Source organism: Nuphar pumila, chromosome 14, assembly GCF_984573655.1.
Source record: "Nuphar pumila chromosome 14, dmNupPumi1.hap1.1, whole genome shotgun sequence".
NCBI classification, from domain to species: Eukaryota; Viridiplantae; Streptophyta; class Magnoliopsida; order Nymphaeales; family Nymphaeaceae; genus Nuphar; species Nuphar pumila.
In genome coordinates, this window is record NC_143262.1 from 88019578 (window position 1) to 88042406 (window position 22829).

General features: G+C 38.7%; 2 protein-coding genes and 1 non-coding gene across 4 annotated transcripts in view; all 3 read right to left on the reverse strand.

Annotated features, from left to right (window-relative positions):
* The window catches only part of ATSAC1 (Phosphoinositide phosphatase family protein), a 39433-nt gene extending 36579 nt beyond the window's left edge, over positions 1–2854 (reverse strand). The window contains exons 1-4 of the mRNA XM_089988089.1: positions 2586–2854; positions 1814–2018; positions 1466–1631; positions 60–282 (exon numbers count right to left, since the gene is read on the reverse strand). Coding sequence (XP_089844215.1) covers positions 60–282; positions 1466–1631; positions 1814–2018; positions 2586–2732 — 741 coding nt within the window. The 5' untranslated portion in view covers positions 2733–2854. The remainder of the gene's footprint in view (positions 1–59; positions 283–1465; positions 1632–1813; positions 2019–2585) is intronic.
* Positions 2855–4770: 1916 nt separating this feature from the next.
* TRNAR-UCG (transfer RNA arginine (anticodon UCG)) lies at positions 4771–4844 on the reverse strand. The gene has a single exon. It is a non-coding gene; the product is annotated as a tRNA-Arg (tRNA).
* Positions 4845–11907: 7063 nt separating this feature from the next.
* On the reverse strand, positions 11908–18714 carry LOC149817292 (uncharacterized protein At4g06598-like). 2 transcript variants are annotated; one of them, XM_089986633.1, is made up of 6 exons: positions 18295–18714; positions 17686–18027; positions 15327–16065; positions 13177–13252; positions 12972–13098; positions 11908–12563 (listed from the first exon to the last, which is right to left on the reverse strand). In XM_089986633.1, the coding sequence occupies exons 3-6, from the start codon at positions 16049–16051 to the stop codon at positions 12373–12375; spliced, it is 1119 nt and encodes a 372-aa protein (XP_089842759.1). In that variant the 5' UTR covers positions 16052–16065; positions 17686–18027; positions 18295–18714; the 3' UTR covers positions 11908–12372. The 2 variants fall into 2 exon arrangements, with proteins under 2 accessions (XP_089842759.1, XP_089842760.1); XM_089986634.1 differs by having other exon boundaries at positions 17686–18665.
* Positions 18715–22829: the final 4115 nt, after the last annotated feature.

Below are 22829 nucleotides of genomic sequence, written 5' to 3' on the forward strand. Positions count from 1 at the left end.
CTGAAAACCATTTGACGACAAATATGAGACAGAAATATCATAATCCAAAGCAATAATACCTGCTTGAAGTGCCCATGAACCAAGGCAATAGTCCAACGTGTATTATTACACCATTGTCGAACTGCTTCTGTAAGGTATGCATTCCAAACAAATATGTTCTCATAAGGCATCCCTTCATCACCCACTGCAAGGACATTTTTTTGCAAACTTCGCATAATAGGATATGTATAACTATAGAAGAAATCTTTGGTCAGGTCAACACTGGATAAAAGCTTCTTGTACCTGAACAAAATACAAACAGTTCTCAGATGAAAGACCAACCATGCACAATTTCACAGGAACAACAAAATATTCAAATGCATACAAATAAAAGATCCAGCAAAGCAAATTCTGTTGGCATCTTAAAATCACCAAAACGACATGCTAGAGAAATTATAAAGCATTGACTTTGATGAACTGCACAAAAATTGCAAACCCAGAATATAAAAACTTGTGTAAAAGTGATAAAGGGGCTTTTTAGATAACAAACATGAAATGATTTCCATGTTATTTATAAATTTAAATACATAACATATGTATAAATAAATGCTGATACACTTAAAAAGAGATCAAAGTAGAACATTAAACTGAAGCATGCCACATTCCAGCAACAAAAACCCTTCAAAAAATTGCTAACCTCATCAACATTAATCAGACATCAACAACAGCATCTACTTTTGACTGAAACAATAGTTGATACAGCAAAACTATGAACAGCTGAGGAGCAGTTCCAATCATGTTGTTGCAACTTATTTGACAACAATATATGGTGCAAGAAAAAAAATCATGTTCCTCAAATTAAACGTATGTAAACATAACATTTCAATGATTTCATGCATTTACCAACAGGAAAACACCAAGTTGCTTATGAAAAATGGCCAGATGTTCCTATATAAAATTCACAATGGCTAAAGCATAGATATTTTCATCCAAAGAATCTCACAAAAAATGTCAAGTTTTTTACTTAGTAATCTGCTAAACTATTCATGAGCTCTTCCATGGTCGGATAAGCCACTAAACAAAGAAGCACCATTCCACCTCGGTACATCTAGAAAATCACAAATAAGCAGAGATGAAAAAGGCATTGCTGCAATGTATATGTTATCACAGACCTTGCCATATTTAGAATACACTGGCTCGTAAAGAATGATTAAAAAGGTAAATATCCTAACTTCTTCAAAATATCAGATACTTAAAATGTCATGATTTATCATAATAATTTTTTTTTCTTATTTTTCTATTATCGTTTTTATATTTTGAAAATTTTCTATTAATTTAAGGCAAGAATTTCCAGGAATAATGAATAAGCCTATAATATCCTGAGATTTTTCCTTGAAGAGATATAGTCGACACTGATATGTGTGACCATAATTTAAGCACTCGAGGACGAATTCAACACCAAGGAACAAGAAACAACAATAGATACCTGAGTTCGGTCTTAGAGTGCGCAGTATCAGTCTGTATAGATGAATGTGGAACTGTGATCAATTGGCTCTCCTCAATGCTATAAATGGCATGCCCACAGATGCACCCTATCTGCCTTCGCTTTGTCACTAAGATAAGATAATACGACTCTAAAAACTTTATGCAACCTGCAATTCGATTCGATCCACTCCATCAGATTGTTCACCAAAAAATAAAGCACAGAATTTCATTAACTGATCGAATTAGATGCTCGGAACAACAGGTGCGTGCTGATGAAAAAATAAGTAGAGAAATATTAATGGAGAAGTGCTGAATAGAGCCAAAACGTTAAAACGTTGAAGACTCTAACCTGCTATCCCGTAGACTTTAGCCACAAAAACGAGACCTCCAGTCGCTCGATTCCCTTCGCTGATACGCTGCAGCAAATTCTTGATTTCCAGAGGCGAATAAACAACCGGATCTTCACTTATGTTGAGCTCATATGGCTCGCATCTGTCGATCTTGAGTACACGGAAGAATCTCTTCAAACGATCACTTCCAATAAGATAGAACCTCTGAAACACCAAAAGGCGACCCTCATTCACCAATTAAAAAGAAAATAAAAAGAATGACCAATCAGAAAAAAAGAAACAAAAATGTCCTAATTCAGCATATGAGCAGACGAACTCCACCTAACTATTCAATCAAAATCGAAGAAACTCCTCAGAAGCGACAGGAGACTCAAAATCATCGAACAAAGCAAGCAAATTCAGCCTAACTTTTGAAAGACAGAAAAGACACTCTGAGACAATGAAAACAAACCCTAACTCCATTTTAAAGAGAACAAATTCGACCTGATTTTCAACAACACCGAAGATTACAGAACATCTGCAACATTAAAAAAAAAACTCCAATTCGTCATCAAAAAGGAGCAAAGACGACGTAATTCGTCAATGATACCCAGAATTCCTACAACATCAAGAGGAGCATCAATTGGATATCAAAGCTAACGATTTTAACCTAATTTCTTTAAAGTATCAAGGAATCTCTTCAAGAAAATACGGATTGATCGCCAGAACAAACGAATTCGTCCCAATTTCTCAACCGAAAGGGGAAAATAGGGCTTCCTCCCGTATTCTTACCGCTCTCGTCTCGTAGAGCCTAAATTTCTCGAGCGAGCAGCTGTTTGGGTCGACGTCTGCATCGCTCGCCGGAAGGTTCTTGCCAGAGAACGGAAGATATGACTGAAGAATCGACGGATTATGCTTCTGATTCTCCGATTTCGCCATCCGATCGTCGGAAATTAGGGTTGGGCCTTTTGAGAACAAAAAAAGCGGAAGAAATTCCCGGCGTGCTCGCCGGAAACCGTCGGAGTGACGTCGGAAATGTACGAATTTATATATACTCTGAGGTCGTTTGAGTTCACGAGTTTGCGTTCTCTAGTGAAAGGCAATAAACGGGTCGGGTTCAGTCCCAGTACTTGACCCGAGACTCGTGAGTTTTTAAACGGGTCGGGTCTAGGCCGAACTCCACCTGCACATAGGAGAGAAAGTTAGAAGGGGAAATAAAAACAGGAAACATTTTGGACAACGGCTGAAAAATGAATGCGAAACGTTCAAGAAGAATAAGCCTTAATAACATACTAAAGGAAACAGCTCTGTTTCCTATGAAAATGCGCATTTTCTAAGAGAGTGAAACAAACACGCTGAAGTTTGGGATTTGGTGGAGCTCAAGGTCAATGGGAAGCCAAAATACCGGTGACTGGGTTTCATATGAAATCCCTTCCATATGCCCTCCAAGAGGGTGTTTGATGGCGGAACAGTGATTCACTATTTTAAACACCCTCCATTACACTGAGAACAGGAACAAAGAACGGACTAAAAAATAAATAAATAAATAAAATAACGCCGAGAGGACAGGGTGTCTACTCCTTACCTCTCTCTCTCTTTCTCTTTTCTTTTTCTTCTTCTCTCTTTGATTTGATTCAGGGTTTTTCTTGGTTTTGATTATGATTTTTTTTATTTTTTTTTATTAGGGCTTTGACTCAAATTTTTTTAATTAGATATTTTTATAAATAATTTAGTTAGGGTTTTTCTTGTATTTGATTAGGGCAGTTTTTTATTAAGATTTAAATTAGGGTTTAGATCAAAATTCTTTGATTAGGGATTTTTCATATTTAGTTTGATTAAGCTTTTGTTTTCTTTAATTAGGGCTTTGAATCAAATATTTTTAATTAGGGCTTTTGATATTTAATTTGATTAATGTTTTTCTTTGATTTGATTTGGGTTTTTTTATTAGGGCGCCCCCTAAATGAATAAAACCAAAATTGAGAAACATTTATCCTACGAAAGAGAAACATGTTTGCTGAAAAATGAAACTCATTTTTTACACTATGAAGATTGCATTTCTCATAAAATCTTTGGCGCTTCCCAAATGTTTCAAAGACGCTTCCCAAATATTTCAGAAAAATATTTCCCATCTCGGTAGCGGTTTTTCAAGAATGTGCTTCCCATCTACTTGTAGTATTTCCAATTAAGGCTGCAAAATAAGCCGAGCTCGGCTCGTTTCAGCCCGGCACAGACTCGTCCGAGTAAGTAGATGTGAGGGTGAAAAACCAAAGGGGTTCCACCCCCATCAACTGTAGCAAATCTTAACCCCAAACCCGATACTAACTCAGTATTATTATATGATTCTGGATCCAGATAAGGCATATTTAATTTTACTCGGACCGGGCCAAGCATAGGACTATATGGGCTCAAACCTAGAATGTCGGGCCCAGTCCACCACTGCATATGACCAACTCGTCTGACTCATACAGCCATAGCTCAGCTGGGTCTGACCCATTAGACTTAAGAGTGGTGGTGCGACTGGAGTGGACCCAGCCAGACCACTGACCCAGATCTGACATATTACTCTCGGATATGGATATTTAATTAAGATCCGAATGTATGATATGATCAGATTCGGACTTATGTGGCCTGGCTTCTTTGGATTCAGATACAGATGGTGTCTGTTTGATTATATTTGGATTTAGATTAAATCAGATCCATTCAAAATTTACACGTAAAATACTTGTTTTTTGTGAGTTTCAGCTTCAGCATATAAAACTCTGATGTGGGTTCAACTCTACATCTTCAGATCTTATTTGGATCTGGATTAGGACCTATTGTTCAATGTTTAGATTCAGGGTTGGGTCAACCATGTTCCAGCCCTATCCGATCCGCTTGCAGCCCTACCTAGTTAACAGAAACGCATTGAACTTTTGTGGTCCAAAAACGCTAAAATGTGCCTTAGGAGGATCCAAATAAAAAAAAAGAGCAAACGAAACGACCACACTGGGAGTCGAACCCAGGACCTTTTGATCCGAAGTCAAACGCGCTAATCCACTGCGCTATGCGGTCACGTTATTAAAGTTTTCGCTCTTTTTTATTTAGTGTGCTGCTGCACCTGATCACCCATCATCTGCTGTTGGGCTCCGCAGCTGACAAGCTGTATCGCAAAGATGGAAGGTGATCAGGTGGAATGGCACACTAAAAGTTGTGCAATCACATTGCACCGGATCCACCCTCATCACGATGTTGACGGAATGCTTCTTCCTTGTCATCCTCATCTATGACAAGCAACCACTGGATGTGCTTGAGATGTTGTCTGCCATCTGTAGCTCTCTTTCAACATCTATGTATCGATGAGTTCTATTTGCTTATATGGAGCTCTAGAGCTTAACCAATGCGCAATGTGCAACACAAAGTCTTCTCGATCCTCTGCTTGCTCGTCATCTCCCTCACCTTCACTTATCGCCCCATTGATTCATAGATCCGCAGATGTGATAAAAAGCACATAATTCGAACTGTAATTCCGCTCAAATTTGATCAACCATTTGCTAATGCTCTCTCCTAGTTTGAGGCTGCCATGAATTCTGCACACACTAGGCAACATTCAGAACACTCTGCTGCAAGGGAAAGCAAAGGCCTCAACCGGATACCAACATAGGATCTGTACAAGATATCACCTACCTTATAAGATTTTGTAAAACCCTTGCGGTCCGACCGGAAAGTATGCCCTTCAACCTTGCGGCAAGGGTCGCCACCTTGGGTTAGTGTTACCTAGTTTATTAAATTGGATGGATCAAGATGTGTATTTTTGGTGAATTAATACAAAGTATCTATGCGTGCAAAGTAGTGACCAGGTTCACTGCAGTGAACAACGAGAAGAGCCAGGTTTGAGGCCTGATTCATTGTTTATTTTATGAGAAAAACGCGGGGGGGGGGGGGGGGGGGGAGTGTTGGGTTTTCCTCCTTACGGGGCCCATCTATCTTGAAAATGGATCGTCTGATAACTAATCATTTATGGCATCATCAGTAGTTCGATGCATATTCATTATCGCGGTAGAATTCTCAAGCACGATACTTGATCTTTTTGAGGACGTTTTCAAGTATTCGTTGAATAGCGATTTGTAAAAGTCCTCACAACTGAATGATGATTCAGTTGTTCATAGTTTTGAGGATCCGCGATTTATCGATGGTGAATTATGGTTAGTGCTTTAAGCTGCATAGCGATTTATTTCAATACTCGCTAGATAGTGATTTGTTTTACTACTCGCTGAATAGCGATTTGTAGTATTCGCTAAATAGTGATATGTTTCAATACTCGTTGGATAGCAATTTGTGATAAGGCGATTCATGTGCATTTTAAGTTGTGCAAGACGTTTAGCCTTCCGCATTAAATGCGAGTCTCATTCGCTATTTAAGAAATGGATGAGAGGGAGAAAGAGAGCTAAAAAGTATGAAGAAAGTCTGAGAAACACTTTTAGGACACCGAAAAGGTGTATTGTAAACAAATGCAAGAAATGTTGTTACACTTCTTTCAGAACAGCTTCGTGAGGTTGGTTCTTCAGAGCATTCGTTTTTTGTTCTTTAATAAGGTATATCCTCTTTTGTTTATTTCGTTGAACCTTCGTGTGTTTGTAAGGGCTTATGTCTTTTGGCTACTTTGTAAACTCTGTTTGAAAATAGTGAAAGGTGTTGACCTATTGGACGTCGTGGACGTACCTCAATTTGAGAGGAAACCACGTAAATCTTTGTGTGTTGTTTTTTTTTTCGTTGTTGGTTTACCTTTCTTCTATTGTCATCGTTGTATTGCCTCCATTGATTCACACTTGTAGGAAAGCCATATTTTTTCCAACATCTGGTATTAAAGCCTTGGTTCCTCTAGTCGTAGTTTGTTATATTTATGTGTGAAGTCATGGATAACAACGTCGGTCGTATGATCAGTTTGAATTGCACAAACTGGATGACCTGAAAAACAAAAATGGAAGACCTCTTACCTTGTAAAGATTTGGATGGACCTATATAGGGTGATAGCGGCAAACTAGAAGAGATGAAAGATGATGAATGGAAAAAGTTAGACAGGAAAGTTGTCGGTTTCATTCGGTAATGGATTAATGATAGTGTTTTTCATCATGTATCCACAGAAACTTCTGTGCATGATCTTTGAACCAAACTGAAAAGTCTTTATGATAGAAAAACAATAGTGAATAAGGTTTTTCTATTTTAAAAGCTTATGAACCTCAAATATAAAGAGGGTGGCTCTATTGCAGAGCATCTAAACGAGATCAAAAACATTGTAAATCAGTTGGCCATAATGAAAATCACTTTTGATGATGAGTTGCAAGCTTTGTTGCTCCTTAGTTCCCTTCTTGAGAGTTGGGAAACCTTGGTGGTCATAGTTAGTAACTCTGCACCTGATGGAATGGTAACGATGAGCCAAGTTATTAGCAGTCTGCTGAATGAAGAAACTAGAAGAAAATCATCAAGTCCTTCCGTCTTCGAGGCACTTGCAATTGAAAATCGAGGGAGAAGGAGGAGTAAGAGCAAGACTTCGCACTATCATGCCAAAGCTAGAGGTCACTCACACTCGAGTTCAAAAAAAGACATCGATTGTTATTATTGCCACAAGAAAGAGTACATAAAGCGGGAGTGTAGGAAGCTCAAGTTCAAAGAGCAGAACAAAGAAAAAAAGCTCAGAAGAAAAGCAAAGTGTCACAGCAGCAGTCATAGATGGAGAGCCCATGTTTAGCTGTGATAGTACTAGCATCAATTTGATCGGTCAAGAGACTGATTGGGTAATTGATTCTGGAGCTTCATTTCATGTTACCTTGCGGGCTGATTTCTTCACTTCCTATTCGCAAGATGATTTCAGGAATGTTCGAATGGGAAATAAAGATGTGTCAAAGATTGTTGGCATAGGCGATATTTGCTTGGAAACAAATGTTGACTGCAAATTGTTGATCAAAGATGTTAGGCATGTACCACACATCTGACTAAATCTGATCTCTGCCAGAAAGTTGGATGATGAAGACTACAACACCTTAAGTGACGGAAGGTGAAAGTTAACCAAAGGCTCCTTGGTGGTAGCAAGAGGAACGAAGATCTGCTTCATCTACACTTTGCAAGCAAAGATCTGCAAGTGTTGTGAATGCTGTGGAGAATGGCTCATCCACGGAGTTATGGCATAAAAGGCTCGGGCATATGAGCGAGAAGGGGTTGCAAGTCTTGGTCAAGAAAGAGCTCCTAGCAGCGGTAGAAGGTACATCTTTGAAACCATGTGTTCATTGCTTCTATGGTAAACAGAATAGGGTTTATTTTCATAGAAGCATTGCATCTAGAAAATCTCATGTTCTAGATCTTATACACTCTGATGTGTGTGGACCTTTGAAAGTCAAGACACTTGGTGGTGCAATATATTTTGTGACTTTCATAGATTATCACTCTAGGAAAATCTGGGCTTATACACTAAGAACTAAAGACTAAGTTCTAGATGTATTCAAACATTTTCAGGCCATGGTTGACAGTTGAAATATGTTCGCTCGAATAATGGTGGTGAATACATTAGGTCATTTGAACAGTATTGCATCACTCATGGCATCAAGCATGAAAGGACTGTGAGGATGACGCCTCAACAAAACGGGGTTGCTGAGAGAATAAATAGCATCATTCTTGAGAGAGTCAGATGTTTGTTGTCACACTCTAAATTGCCAAGATGTTTCTGGGGTGAGGCTGTGAGGATAGCAATTGATCTTATCAACTTGTCTCATTATATTTCCTTGAAGGAAAATGTTCGAGAGAAAGTTTGGACTGGGAAATAAGCTTCCTATGATCACTTAAAAGTTTTTGGCTGCAGAGCTTTTGTTCATGTTTTAAACGAAAAGAGGTCACAGCTAGATCCAAAGGCCAAGCAGTGTATATTTATTGGCTATGGCCATGAAGAATTTGGCTACAGACTATATGACCATGTTGAGAAGAAGGTGGGCAGAAGTCAAGATGTTGAATTTTTAAAAGATCAAACCATTGAAGACATTGGTAAGTCTGGGTCATCAAAGTCTTGTAAAGGTGATCTTGTTGACTTAGATCCCCTTGATGCACCGGTTATTCATGATTTCATGAAGTAGATGTCACCTTCTCATAATAATGCAGAGGAAGGAAGTGTTGAGACAAAAATTGAGGGGGAGCCAACACCCCAAGGGCCACTTCCTCAAACTCTCGTAAGGAGATCCACTAGAGAGAAACAATCATCCAAAAAATACTCATCAAATGAGTATGTGATGATTAAAGATCAAGGAAAGACAGAAACTTTTCAATAAGTTTTGGAGAATGAAAACAAATCTGAGTGGCTCAAGGTAATAAAAGAGAAAATGAATTCATTGCATGAGAATCACACCTTTGATCTGGTAAAGCCACTTAAGGGGAAGAAGGTGTTGAAGAACAAGTGGGTCTTCAGGCAAAAGACTGATAGGAACACCTCTCAGCCTAGATTCAAGGCACGACTTATCGTGAAAGGTTTTGGTTAGAAAAAAAGAGTTGACTTTGATGAGATCTTCCCACCAGTTATGAAGATATCCTCTATTCGAACTATGCTCGGTATAGCAGCAACAATGAACTTAGAAGTTGAGCAGCTTGATGTGAAGACTGCATTTCTGTATGGTGACTTGGAAGAAAAAAATTATATGGAAAAATCTAAAGGCTTCATTGACAAAGGCAAAGAAGACCTTGTCTGCAAACTGAAGAAGAGCTTGTATGAATTGAAGCAAGCACCAAGGCAGTGGTATAAGAAGTTTGATTCTTTTATGACTGAGCATGGATATTCAAGAACCTCCACAGACCATTGTGTGTTTGTCAAGAAATTTTCAGATGGAAATTTTACAATTCTCTTGCTTTATGTGGATGATATGCTGATTATAGGCTAAGACATCAGCAGGATAAGCAAGCTGGAGTTGGAGCTGAGTAAGACCTTTGCCATGAAAGATTTAGGTCTAGCAAAGCATATTCTTGGGATGAGAATCATTCGTGACAGATCACATGGGTTGATCTGGTTATCTCAAGAGAATTATATCAAAAAAGTTCTTGAGAGGTTCAACATGGATAAAGCAAAGCCTGTTAATTATCCTTTTACAGGGCATTTCAAACTTAGCTCAAGTCAATGTCCTGCAAATGATGAAGAAGAAATTGAGATGCAGAAAATTCTCTATACTTCGGCGGTAAGTTATTTGATATATGCTATGGTTTGTACTCGACCAGACATAGCTCATGTTGTTGGAGTTGTTAGTAAATTTTTGTCAAATCTAGGGAAAGAACAATGGGTAGCAGTGAAATAGATTATAAGGTATCTTCAAGGCACTTCGAAAATGAGTCTGTGTTTTGGAAATGGTGAACCTATTCTCGATGGGTTCATAGATTCTGATATAGTTGGTGATGTCGATAGTAGAAAATCTACTTATGAGTAATTGATTATTTTTGCAAGGATAGCAGTTGCATGGCAGTCGAAATTACAGAAATGTGTAGCTCTCTCCACCACAGAAGTTGAGTTTATCGTCATTACAGAAGCAAGTAAGAAATTATTGTGGTTGAAGAAATTCTTGCAAGAGTTGGGCTTAAAGCAAGAAAGGTATGTTCTTCACTGTGATAGCCAGAGTGCAATTCACTAGAGTAAGAAATCCTCATTTCATTCAAGATCAAAACATATTGATGTTTGATACCAGTGGATTTGAGATGTCTTGAATGACAAATTGTTGCAACTTGAGAAAGTTCACACTGATGATAATACATCAGATATGTTGACTAAGGCATTGCCCAAAGATAAGCCTGAGAAGTGTCGATTATTAGCAGGAATGGTAGAAGTCTCCTCATAAGTCGGGAAGGGGGAGAATTGTTGGGTTTCCCTCTTTATGGGACCCATCTATCTTGAAAATAGATCGTCTGATAACTGATCATTTATGGCATCAACAGTAGTTCGATGCATATTCATTATCGCGACAGAATTCTCAAGCACGATGCTTGATCTTCTCGAGGACGTTTTGGAGTATTCGTTGGATAGTGATTTGTAGAAGTCCTCGCAGTTGAATGACGATTCAGTTGTTCAGAGTTTTAAGGATCATCGATTTGTCGATGGTGATTTGTAGTTAGTGTTTTAAGCTGCATAGTGATTTGTTTCATTACTCGTTGAATAGAGATTTGTTTCAATACTCGCTGAATAGCGATTTGTAGTATTCGTTGGTTAGCGATTTGTTTCAGTACTTGCTGAATAGCGATTTGTAGTACTCGCTGGATAACGATTTATGATCAGGCGATTCAAGTGCATTATAAGTTGTGCAAGACATTTAGTCTTCTGCATTAAATATGGGTCTCGTCATCTATTTAAGGGATGGATGAGAGAGAAAAAGAGAGCTGAAAAAACAAAAAATGTGAAAAACACTTTTAAGGCACAAAAATGATGTGTTGTGAACAAAGGCAAAAGGTGGCATTACACTTCTTTCAGGACAGTTTTGTAAAGTTGGTTCTTCAGAGCATTCGTTCTTTGTTCTTCAGTGAGGTATATGTTTTTTTGTTTATTTCGTTACACATTCATGTGTCTGTAAGAGCTTATGTCATTTGGCCACTTTGTAAACTCTATTTGAAAGTAGTAAAAGGCGTTGACCTATTGATCACCATGGACGTACCTCAGTTTGAGAAAAAATCACGTAAATTTTTGTATACTGTTTTTGTTTCCACTGTTAGTTTACCGTTTCTTCTACTGTCATAGTTGTATTGCCTCCATCGATTCACACTTGTGGGAAAGCCAATTTTTTCCCAACAAGAAGGCCCCTACCAACTCCCCTCCGAACTCCTCTCCAATCTCAACTACGCCAAAACAACCAGCAGAGGAGGCAGAGATCTTGGAATTTCCTGTCTACACTTCTGACACCATTTCCCAAACAGAGCCTTGGTGACGTTATGAGCCACCCCCTGACCAGATGAGCAGGGCCCCCCTTGATTTCCATCGTTGCCAACATATGTGCATACTTTTTTGAAAGAAGTCCATCATAAACATGAAAGTTACTTAATATCAGTATCCTATATTGGTATCCTGATAATAGAAGTCATCACCAAAAATTTTGGAAGAAATGAAAATTAGTTTGGCCGTAACAGATGATACAGGTGAAAAGGCTGGAGATAACCAGAATTTAGATAAATAAAGGTATATGGATACAAGAGGCATACAATTCATCAATATTAGGAAATGCCATGAACTAAATCATTTGTAGACGGTCCTGTAGACCAAGGAAGCGACTGAGCATTCGACTTGTACTACAGAGACACCCACCTGATACATTCAATAATGGTTAAGAGACAGAAAACAGAAAAAAAGGCGCAAACAAGCCTCATATGGTCAGTGTACAATACTCGGCAGTTGCAGCATCAAATACGCCATCACCACAGGCGGGTTGTGCGACTCCATTGCCAGAAGGTCTCCTGGCCAGACCACCAGGTGCAGAGTAAAAACGAAGAGTTGAAGTTCGGTATGTTTGAGTGTGTAAGAAAGTGAAGCAGATAAACAGTGAAATGGAGTTGGGTCTGCAAGCAGCAGTAGATGGAGATAATAGAGCCCGCAGTGGTATCAGATGCGTAGAGGCCCACTGAGGGAATCCCGGTTGGAATTCCCCTGACCACGGCTTAGGGAGAGAGCAGCAAAGTGTGAATCCAGATCCCTCGTGGTAGCGTTGGAGTTCTGCTGATCATAGCAACGCTGCTGCTGGTATAGTAACATTCTCAACCTCTGAACCTCCCTCTCCAATACCTCCTGCTCCACTGCATCATCACATATATTTAGACCAAGTCTGAAATTTCAAGAAAAAAAAGATGCATTTATGCATGGTGGATGCAAAAGTGATCCGTGCAAGTGCAAGTTGACACACACACACACACATTGAGGTCTAAAGGGATCTAACTCGCACAAGACAAAGCATTTAGCTTCAAAAACTGCCTAGTGCCTAGGGATCTAACATGATATATTTCATAATGCTACTGAAGACAACAAAATAAAGTGCCCTAAGTCTGTCTAAACAAGCATAAGTTTGCTTCCTATGGAGTATGCCAGTGGCTTCTTTTTTAATGGTTTATATTTTGATGTTATAGAAACATTAGCAACAGAATTACACATGGGAAGAAAAAGAAAAATAACAAATAATAGTAGAGAAGTTAAGCAAGATTACTTACAATACTTTACTAGTTGTTCCTGAGCCATACTTTCCAACCGTTGCCTCAATGCCTTGTTCTCTAAGCTCAGTATGAGTCGCTGCTGGTCAAGAAATTGCAGCTCGGCTGAAATTTCAGACTCTTCAGCCTAAAATTACACATGAAATATAAATAACACGTCCATTGGCGCTTTCACAAAACAGGAATATTTCTGAAATAAACTTGCCTGCAAAACCTGAACATTTCTTTCTAATTCAGCTATATACTGAAGCTTCCGAACTCGAGAACGTTGAGCAAATTGCCTGCATCGTGGAAATCATCAAAGGAATAAATAGCTTAATGGAAGCAAAAGAGGGTTACTTAATAAGAAGTGGACAAGTCAATAAGAATGATCTTCAATTGTGCCTCTCCTTCCAATAGCAATTAATGAAAAGGAAAGAACATGGAGGTAATCTTTTAGTGATGAAGGTTTTGACAGCTTCTCATTTACAATAAGTCCTAGGGTTAAATCTATTGGGAGAAAAGGCTACCTTCAAATGAGAAGAAACTAGTCTAAATAAAAAATGTCTACTAGATGAGGCAAAAATTAGTCATGATGGACTACAGGCAGCCCTAAGTACTGCAGTGCCAGTAATCATCCTGTGAAAGTTTCAGATATTTAACATGGATACTTCCGAAAGGTGTCGTGTCTGACACAGGCACAGGCATTGGTACTTCATTGGTAGAAGTCAGACCAGTTTTGGATCTGACCTGATCCAGACCCCAAGCCATTACCTCTTATGACAGGGTCATGCTCATCCACTTTTATGGTGCATAAAGTGTGTGTGTGTAGATGTACCACTAAACCATTATACAAATTCCCATGATCGGACATGCACTTGTACCTAGATGACATAGGTTCAGGTCCAAGGAGACCAAACTCAATTACCAATAAAACTAGATGGGTCCATATTGTGAAGAGTGAATCAACTCTAACAACGAAAGTCAACAATCCTCAAATTCAAGAAAAGTGACAAAAAAAAGTTAGAAGCTGGAACCAAATCATGGTTCGTTATCAACAATTATCAACACACCAGAAAGGGAAGCGGAGATAACTACAAAACCTTTCTTTTTTTTACTTTTCCTTTTGAGGTTAAGAAGCTAACCAGTGTAAAACACAAATAACGAGGCATCAAAAAGGTAAAACCTTAGGTGGAAAACCTGGGGAGTTGACTCAGGAATCACCCGAGTAATCCTGGATTGGACACCAACTGGGTCACCGATTCAGGATCGCCGATCCGCATGCCTCTCATGTGTTTTTTGTCATGCATTTTGTTGTTTTAGTGTGTAATGCAGATAAAAGGTTACTTGTTATAAAGAATCATATGTTTTTAAATCATAAATATTAACAAATATGTATAGTTGAGTACTTATATAGCTTAGTCATTGATGTCATGTGCTAAATGTAGTGATTATACAGTATGGAGTTTGATTCTCTCCATATCTTAACACTAGAAAATAGGGGTGGCCATTGAGCAACGGGTCGGGCCCAAAGCCTGGTTCGGGACGGCCCATTGGGAAACCCCCAGCGCACAACCCGCCTGTTAGGCCCATGGGCACTATCAAGCCGGGCCAGGCTGAATATATATACACATAATATATATGTTTAATCATAATATTATATATATAACATATATATAAACTCTCTCTCTCTCTCTCTCTCTCTCTCTCTCTCTCTCTCTCTCTCTCTCTCTCTCTCACACACACACACACACACACACACACACACACTATATATATATATATATATATATATATATATATATATATATATATATATATATATATATTCGTGCCCCACCGGGCTGGGCCAAAAGCCTGATTTTAGGCCGAGTTTGGGTCTAATTTATAATTTTATAGGCCCACGCTCGGCCCATGGTGGGCTGGGCGGGCCGGCCCATTGCCCACCACTACTAGAAAATGCCCCACAGGGCTGGGCCAAAAGCCTGGTTTTAGGCCGAGCTTGGGTCTAATTTATAATTTTATAGGCCCAAGCTCGACCCGTGGTGGGCTGGGCGGGCCGGCTCATTGCCCACCTCTACTAGAAAATGCATAGTCCTAACTTGTCTGAGTTACCAAGTCAACCCGCTGACTCACAAGTCAAGGATCAGGCGATCCGAATCCAAGTCATGAGTTCACAAACTATGTGCAAAACATCAAAAATATATATGAAATATATTGTTTGCATCATTTTCCTTTTCAGAAAACTAGGTAGGAGATCGAGGAGTCTGCAAAATCATTTTAGGACCAAACCAGATGCATATAAACTGCAGCAAGCAAGTCAATAGTGTATGCAAGGATGACAGAGTAACCATGGCAAATTAATGTGCAACTTACTGTTTTACACGTTTTGTATCCGCCTCAGCAAATGACGGCTTAGCTTGCGAGCCTTCCAAATTGTCAGATGATACATTTTGCTCATGTGGAACAGAATCCCTTGTGTCTTGCTTATAATCAGTTGTGGCTGATGTGCCTTCTTTCTGAGTGGACAATGATTCTGAGGTTACAGATGCAGTGCTACTTCTTGTAGATTTATGATTGACAACGTTTACATGATTTGGGGTTGATGACCATCTCCTATTCGATCGTCGTAATCCAAAAGAATTTGCATCAGAATATAAAGAAGCATGATAATCATCTTTAGCCCATTGAAAGTCCAGGGAGCCCCCTAATGTCATAGGGGCTACATTCCTGTACATGGGTTCCAACTGAGGAAAGCTATCTACATAAGAGAAATTGCTAGGTGCATCTAAATATGCAAAAGAGTCACTCGATGATCGGCGATGGCCTCCCTTCTTAACAGGTGTGTCAGGCTCATTGAGCAGGTCATCAAGCCATGAAGGCTGCTCCTCAATGAGACAGCTCTCAGATGAGGTTCGCTGGTGTTGCTTCTGTCCCTCTCTTGGCTTTGTTATACCTCTTGATGTTGTTGCATGAGCAGATCCATAATCCACAAAGGAAGGAGTTACACTTGGAAACGGGCTCTTGGGCGGAAGATGTGACTGTTGTCTTCCCGTGTATGACCACATACCAGTCTGTGAAAGGCCTTTGTTGTTGGCCATTGACAACTATTGTCCTGAGAAAGTATAGAAAAGAACGTTTGGATCAATGAAAAGCGGAAACTTAACAAGTCTCAGAAGGATTTTATTTGGATCAACATAGAAAAAGTAAAGTCTCATAACCAAATCAGAAAAAAATAAACCAAGGAAACAAACCCAGTATTCAAGAATCAAAATTATATCACACACTGTTCTAGGTGAAAAAGCTTCCTACAATTACACATTCATGCATGAATAGGACTTACAAAGTTTTCTATGCCCCTTTTTCATAGTTGACAATGAATAAGTGGCATAGGGATTGCTGGAGCATGAGAATCATAGGTTACAAAATTCTCAATGATGGAATCACGAGCAAGCCAACCAAATGGCAAGTTCTTACAATTTGATGGAATGCATTATAATTGCACCATTCAAAGAATCAAAATATGCCCAAAAGATTTCTAGCCACTAACCTTCATATGCCCGTAGACCAATCTATCATGTTAAATGACTACAAAGCACAGAAGTCAATCATCGTCCAGCATCACTAAAACCTTAAGAGTTGCTCGTCATGCTAAGTTGAAGGACAGTTCCCAGAGCCTAATGACTAGATCAACTTCAGAAATCAATGAGACAAATCTTACCACACGCGCTAGCAATTTAAGTCCCTTCCATTAAGACAATAGACATGCATGTACCACATATCAATGGAAAAAATGCTCAGTGGTACCTATAACACCAAAGACAACCACAACAGTTACAACAAACTGAACATCAGTCAGCTCGAAAGCCATCGTGTTTGCTTAAACAATCACTGCACGTGGCCAACAGTTCAAGATTCAGTTTGGCGGGCCCAACAACCACAATAACTGCCATAAGCTAATAATAACTCAAGCAAACTGTCATTCTCCAAGGAAATGTAACCAACATGGAAAGTCAACTTTCCAATTGAATTGGTATATCATTTTCATATTATTTGCCAGTTGCAAATTACTCAAGTTACAAGATGCTTATTTTGTAGAGTTGCAGATAATTTTGCTTGACCATGGTAGGTACCAGTCAAGGCCTCTAAAGTCTAAACAAATGGTGACAGCTTCAGAACCGATATCTTGGTAGCTTCCATTGAAACGACCTCAAGCATTAAATTACTACTGCTTGACAAACATCAAGGCAAGTGTAACTAAAAATGGGACACAGAATCGCCATCCCATCTGTTGTTTAGAACATAAACTTGACGACCAACAAATCTTGTTTCCCAAAAATAAATCTGTAAGAAAAAGTCCACAAAATAATGGAAGGGCAACGTCATACTGTACATAAATCAAAACAAGGAGATTATATATACACTAATCCACATCCAAGTATAACATTTTTGCGGATTCACCACCATTTCTTTCGTGTGCAATACAACATTGATAGATAAAGGGAAACACCTCCTTTTCATGATTATGCATAAACACTGCACATAATCATAATTAAAAAAGTATATACATTTACGGATCACGTATAGATAATTAACAAGAAAATCCAGAAGTCTAAAGGTTGGCAGATAATAATCAACATAAAACATCAAAAAATAAAAAAATCCATTACACATTCACGTAAACAAAGAAAAATAAGAAGCTAAAATTCAAGAAAAAACTGAAAGCAAAACTTACCAATGGAAACAGAGATTGAATACAGAGACCCAAATACAGCACGGATCACCCCCTTAACTCAGGCTTCTTATAACCCGCATCAACAGAAAACTCACGGTCTCAAAATCCTGAAATCTTCATAATGGCTGTAAACGTAAAAATAACAGAAGCAAGCCTTCTGCATCTAAACAAACTATTCGAGTATCTGCACTGCCAGCCTCCTGAGAATTCTTTCCCACCGATTCTAGCGAAATCTATCAACAAGGAAGAGTGTTCCAGACAGAAGAGGGGAGAAAAAGAAACCGTGGTGTACCAAGCAAATGACCACGAAAATGAAGGAAAATACGAATCAGATCAATTTAACTGCAAAATAAAGGCACAGCGTAATCGGATTTCGATTATTTTAAGACCAAATCAACGATTTTTTCTTTAAGAGATCGAAAAAACGCATCAAACTATGGGCATATACACCACCTCCAGAAGGAAAAGCACAAATCGGATCGAGCCCTAGGATGATAAATAAATAATTTTTTTTTCGATTTAGACAAGACTAAGCCAAATCGAAAGAAAGATCATAGGGAAACAACCAAAAATCACGACCATAAACAACAAAATCCCATTTTTTTTTACCAAAAGAAGATCAATGCCACGTATTAGGTCGATTCGGACAGAAAAGAACAAAAGGGAGGAGAAAATCCCGTGAGGAAACCCTAAAATCTTCGGGATTAGTGCGATTTCGCTCCAGAAAAAGGGAGAAATTTAGGGTTTTGGTTCAGGAGGAAGGAGAGGGTCGCCGGATTATATTTAAGTGTTTGGTGGTCAAAAACAGGGAGGTGCAGAGCTGGAACCAGCGGAGGGAGATCGGATTCCGGTCGTCCGATCGGCTAGGACACCGAATCGAACGGTTTTCCGGTAGGGTTTGGATTAAAAATAGGGTGGGGTGACAGAGGAGCGGGAAGAGGACACACTTTCCCCTTCCTTTATTTATATATTGCTCTGTCTCTCTCTACTTTCCCCTTCCTTTATTTATATATTGCTCTGTCTCTCTCTCTGTCTCTCTCTATAGGCGATTGATCATGTGACTCCTTGTTGCACCAACCCACGAATCTGTCGTCAGTGTCGTGTGAATGTGATTGTGAGGCAGCTATCTTTCATATGAATCGGTTTTCTCGGAATGAAACGTGTCGCGTCATAGATGACTCCCCAGTTGATTCGATTTTGTGCGAAGAATATAGCTGGTTTTGGATTTGGGACTGACCTGACATTTATGATACGGCCCCTATGGTATTGGAACCACTGAAAAATAAGAATTTTTTATTAATTTTCATGTGAGTAATGCTAAAACGGATCGGGTTAGAGTTAATCGTGACTTCGATGTGACATTTTCTATTCACTTGATTTCCAGGACTGTACTTTTGCTGTATTTATTCTTCAAAGATTTAACTCTAAACAATTTTTTATATATATAGAGCAGGGCCTAAATCAAAACCCTATTTTTCGACAAAATATCGTAAATTGTTTATATATTATAACCTAAATCAAATTACATAATATTTATGAATTTATGTCTAATGGTAATAATTAGAAGAATAAAATATCAAAAACCCTAAAACAATAAACTAAACATTTATGGTAAGCAAGGTCTTGTGCCAAGCTCAAGGCCAGGTTTGAATCCCTCCATCATGAGGGGCTTATGAGATATTTGGTAGGGTCTACCCAACCACTACTTGACTATAAAAATAATAAACTTAACATCTATATCATTTAAAAATATTAATATTTTTAACCAAAATCACATCTCAAAATATTCATATATATGAGTAGGATGACTATTGAAAAAGAGCACAAAAAATCCCTTAAATAATAACTAAACATTTATGCTATTAAAAAAAATAAAACTCTAACCCCTGCAAACATTACAACAAATTGTGTGGTTATGATTAATTAATAAAGAAACCTTTAGTATTCTAACCAAAATCAAATCACACAAAATTCAAGAACTTATATCTATTGGTAATTAAACACACACACTAAAACCATAAAGATAAATATTTACATCATTCTAAAAAACTAAATAAAAACCTTAAATTCTAACAGACATCAAAAAAAAACTAAACCCCTTAATTATATATTTTCATCGTCAAATAAAATAAAAGGCATAAATCTTAACAAAATCCAAACAGGATTTAGTAAAAATTAAAAAATATATAAAAAGAGAACTCCCACCTCAATTTACAAATACTTATAGGTCCAAAACAAACTCATACAAAAAGAAGATGCAACATATTCAAATAGAAATTTGAAAACACATAAAATGTCACTAATTGCATCACAAAATGACCACGAAAACAAAAAAACATCATAATTAAGTACAAAGCCAGAAAATATAAAATTTAGAAATTGAATCGTAAAATGAACCATAGAAATAATGAAGCACACAAACACAATATAATCAATTAGAAAAAATGTAAAATTATACAAATAATATAAAATAAACTACAAAAAAAAGAAGCAAGTGCAGCATAATCAAGTAAAAACTAAAAAAATCCTAAAATTTTACCAAATAGATCATAAAATGAACCACAAAAATAGAAAATCAGCAAGTAAATGCAACATAATCGAGTAGAAAATCATAAATACATAAAATTTCATCCATCGCATCACAAAATGAACCATAAAAACAAAGAACCAACAAGTAAATGCAATATAATCAACTAAAAATTTGAAAACGAAAAATTTCACTAATCGCATCTGTAAAACCCATGAATTTTAAGGAATTATCAATGAAATAAAAATGTGCATTTGTGTGAAATAATATGATTTTTGTAATATTCAATGTGATTTCGATGCTTGCGGGTTAATAGAGTGAACCCGATAACAAATACTAGAGATGGGACTTGGATCCGAACTTTAGCGAGATCCGAAGGTCCGACCCAATTTGTGAAGTTATCTGAAGAAATTTGAATACTTCAAGACTCTGGTGTAAGATCCGAAGTATATTAAATGAAAGCTAATGCGAAGACAAGAAGAATCGAGAAAGCCCACGTGAAAACAAGAAAAATTCAGCAACTAGAGAAACGTCCCAAAAAGACATACAGAAAATTTCTTTGCAAAAGTAAACAACAAATGATGAAGTGGTGTTGTGGTAAGACACATTGTTGTGTGGAACCACAACCCTAGTTCAAAACCCACGGTGTGCCTACGTAGGATGAAAAAATGTTTCCTTTTTACATGAAATCCGCAACAAAACAAAAAGGGGATAAATACAAAAAAATTCACACACTTTACAATAAAGTCAAGGATAGCACAAGTGGTGGGGTTCGTTGCTCATTTGGTGGAAGACCATGGTTTGAAACCTCCTATGCATGGAATAACTTTTTGCACAAAAAGACAATGATTTTTACTCTAAAAAGGGTAAAATCGTGAAGCTGGTAACTCCCTATTCTAAAGCCCATCTCCCACAAAAACGTGTGGGAGTTGGCTGGGTGGTTTCCCCTTTTCCAAGAAGTTAGGGGAATCCCACCAAAATGGTGTGTAGGGGTACCACTAAATAAAAAAAATGGAAGTTAGAGAGATGTTAGCTAAAGGGAAAGAGGGCATTTTTGGAAATGTAATCACCCACCAAAAATCATGGGATATGGTGGAGGTTTGAGTTTTGAAAATTGAAAACTCCCCTAAGTAGGTGGAGTTAAAATAGGGGCTCAAGAGAGAAATGTGCAGCCCACTATTGACGTCTCTCTCTCTCTCTCTCTCTCTCTCTCTCTCTCTCTCTCTCTCTCTCTCTTTGGTGATCGGCTGCCATTGTTGGACGTGGAAGCTACTCCTAGCAATGACGTGCAGCTCCTTCGCGAGGAAGAAACATTGCCTCGTTCGCTTGAAGCTCCAACAAGAGGTAAGGACTATTGTTTTGTATGGAAGTGTTCAATGGCTTGTAGCACAACTATACTGCAGCGTTATCAAGACTATTTGGGATAGCACCATCGACTTGTGCGGGCGATAAGGCATCGAAGCCACTAGAGTTTGGATTGAGCCACCTTTTCGCCTATGTAGCGATACGGTGTGGTCCGACTAATGGTTTTTGCCATGATGGACGCTGAGGGAGACGTGCAATGCTGCTACCGACGTGCACCCGACTTTGTGCGAAGCTCCATACAAAAAAAAAAAGATAAAGTCTATCGGGTGAATTGACCCAGGATACCATCACGTAACTCATAAGGGTTACATGATAGGGTGGTTGCATGATCAACAAGTGACAAATATACAATTAGGGATTTAAAATTTTAGTTATTGATTTCCCAAACACTATTGTACATGTTTTATTTTCTTCGTATAGTTATGCAAGTGATGACACAAAAGATTTTGGTTTCTAAGTGTAGGTTTTTACATGTTTTGATGTCTTTGAAATATAGATATGTTTGTGGATCCTGAGTAGTTTAAAACAATAGTTTACAATCTGGTTTATTAGCATTTCATATTCAAAGGGTCCATTGGTGTGTGCGTGTGCTTAGGCTCGGTCTGACGTAGCCCCATTTTTTTTCTTTCTGCTGTTGAGGATACCCACTAACGTGTTTTGAATAGACTCTATTACCAAGCTGGCATAGTCAGACCGGGTCGGTCCGATGTGAGCCAACACGTTCTGGCCAGGGTCGTGAATCTTTTTGCAGGGCAGCAGACGCTACTCCAATTGGTGCTGACGGTACCGTGTGTGCAAAAGGTCGCTGACCCTGCTGGCGTGGTCTGCACTATTGGTGCTTACAACCATGCTGGCCCAGTGGGGTTGTTGATGGATAGCACGCAAGACCAGGAGGACTGAGCCTGCACCCAGTGACCCGATGCATGTTGGCCAGACCCGCGTGGGGCTGACGCTGTTGGACACCAAATGCTCAGTAGGGTTCAGTTGAACTGTGGGATAGGTTTGGATGGGGGCTCGATTTGGTCCTTGTCGTGGCCTAGCTACTCCTGTCTCACTGAGCTTGATCAGACGGTCTGGTAGCAGACCTGGGTTGGCTGGTGGACATGGCCTTGTCAGTTGACGACCTAGAATCGTGGCATTACCTGTTGCCAATGACAGGTGGTCAGCTAAAGCAGACCATGAGTCACCCTCTTGGGTGGCTGTGGGAGTAGGGAGGTCTGGGGTCAGTTGGACCCTAGCCATTGTTTTTCAT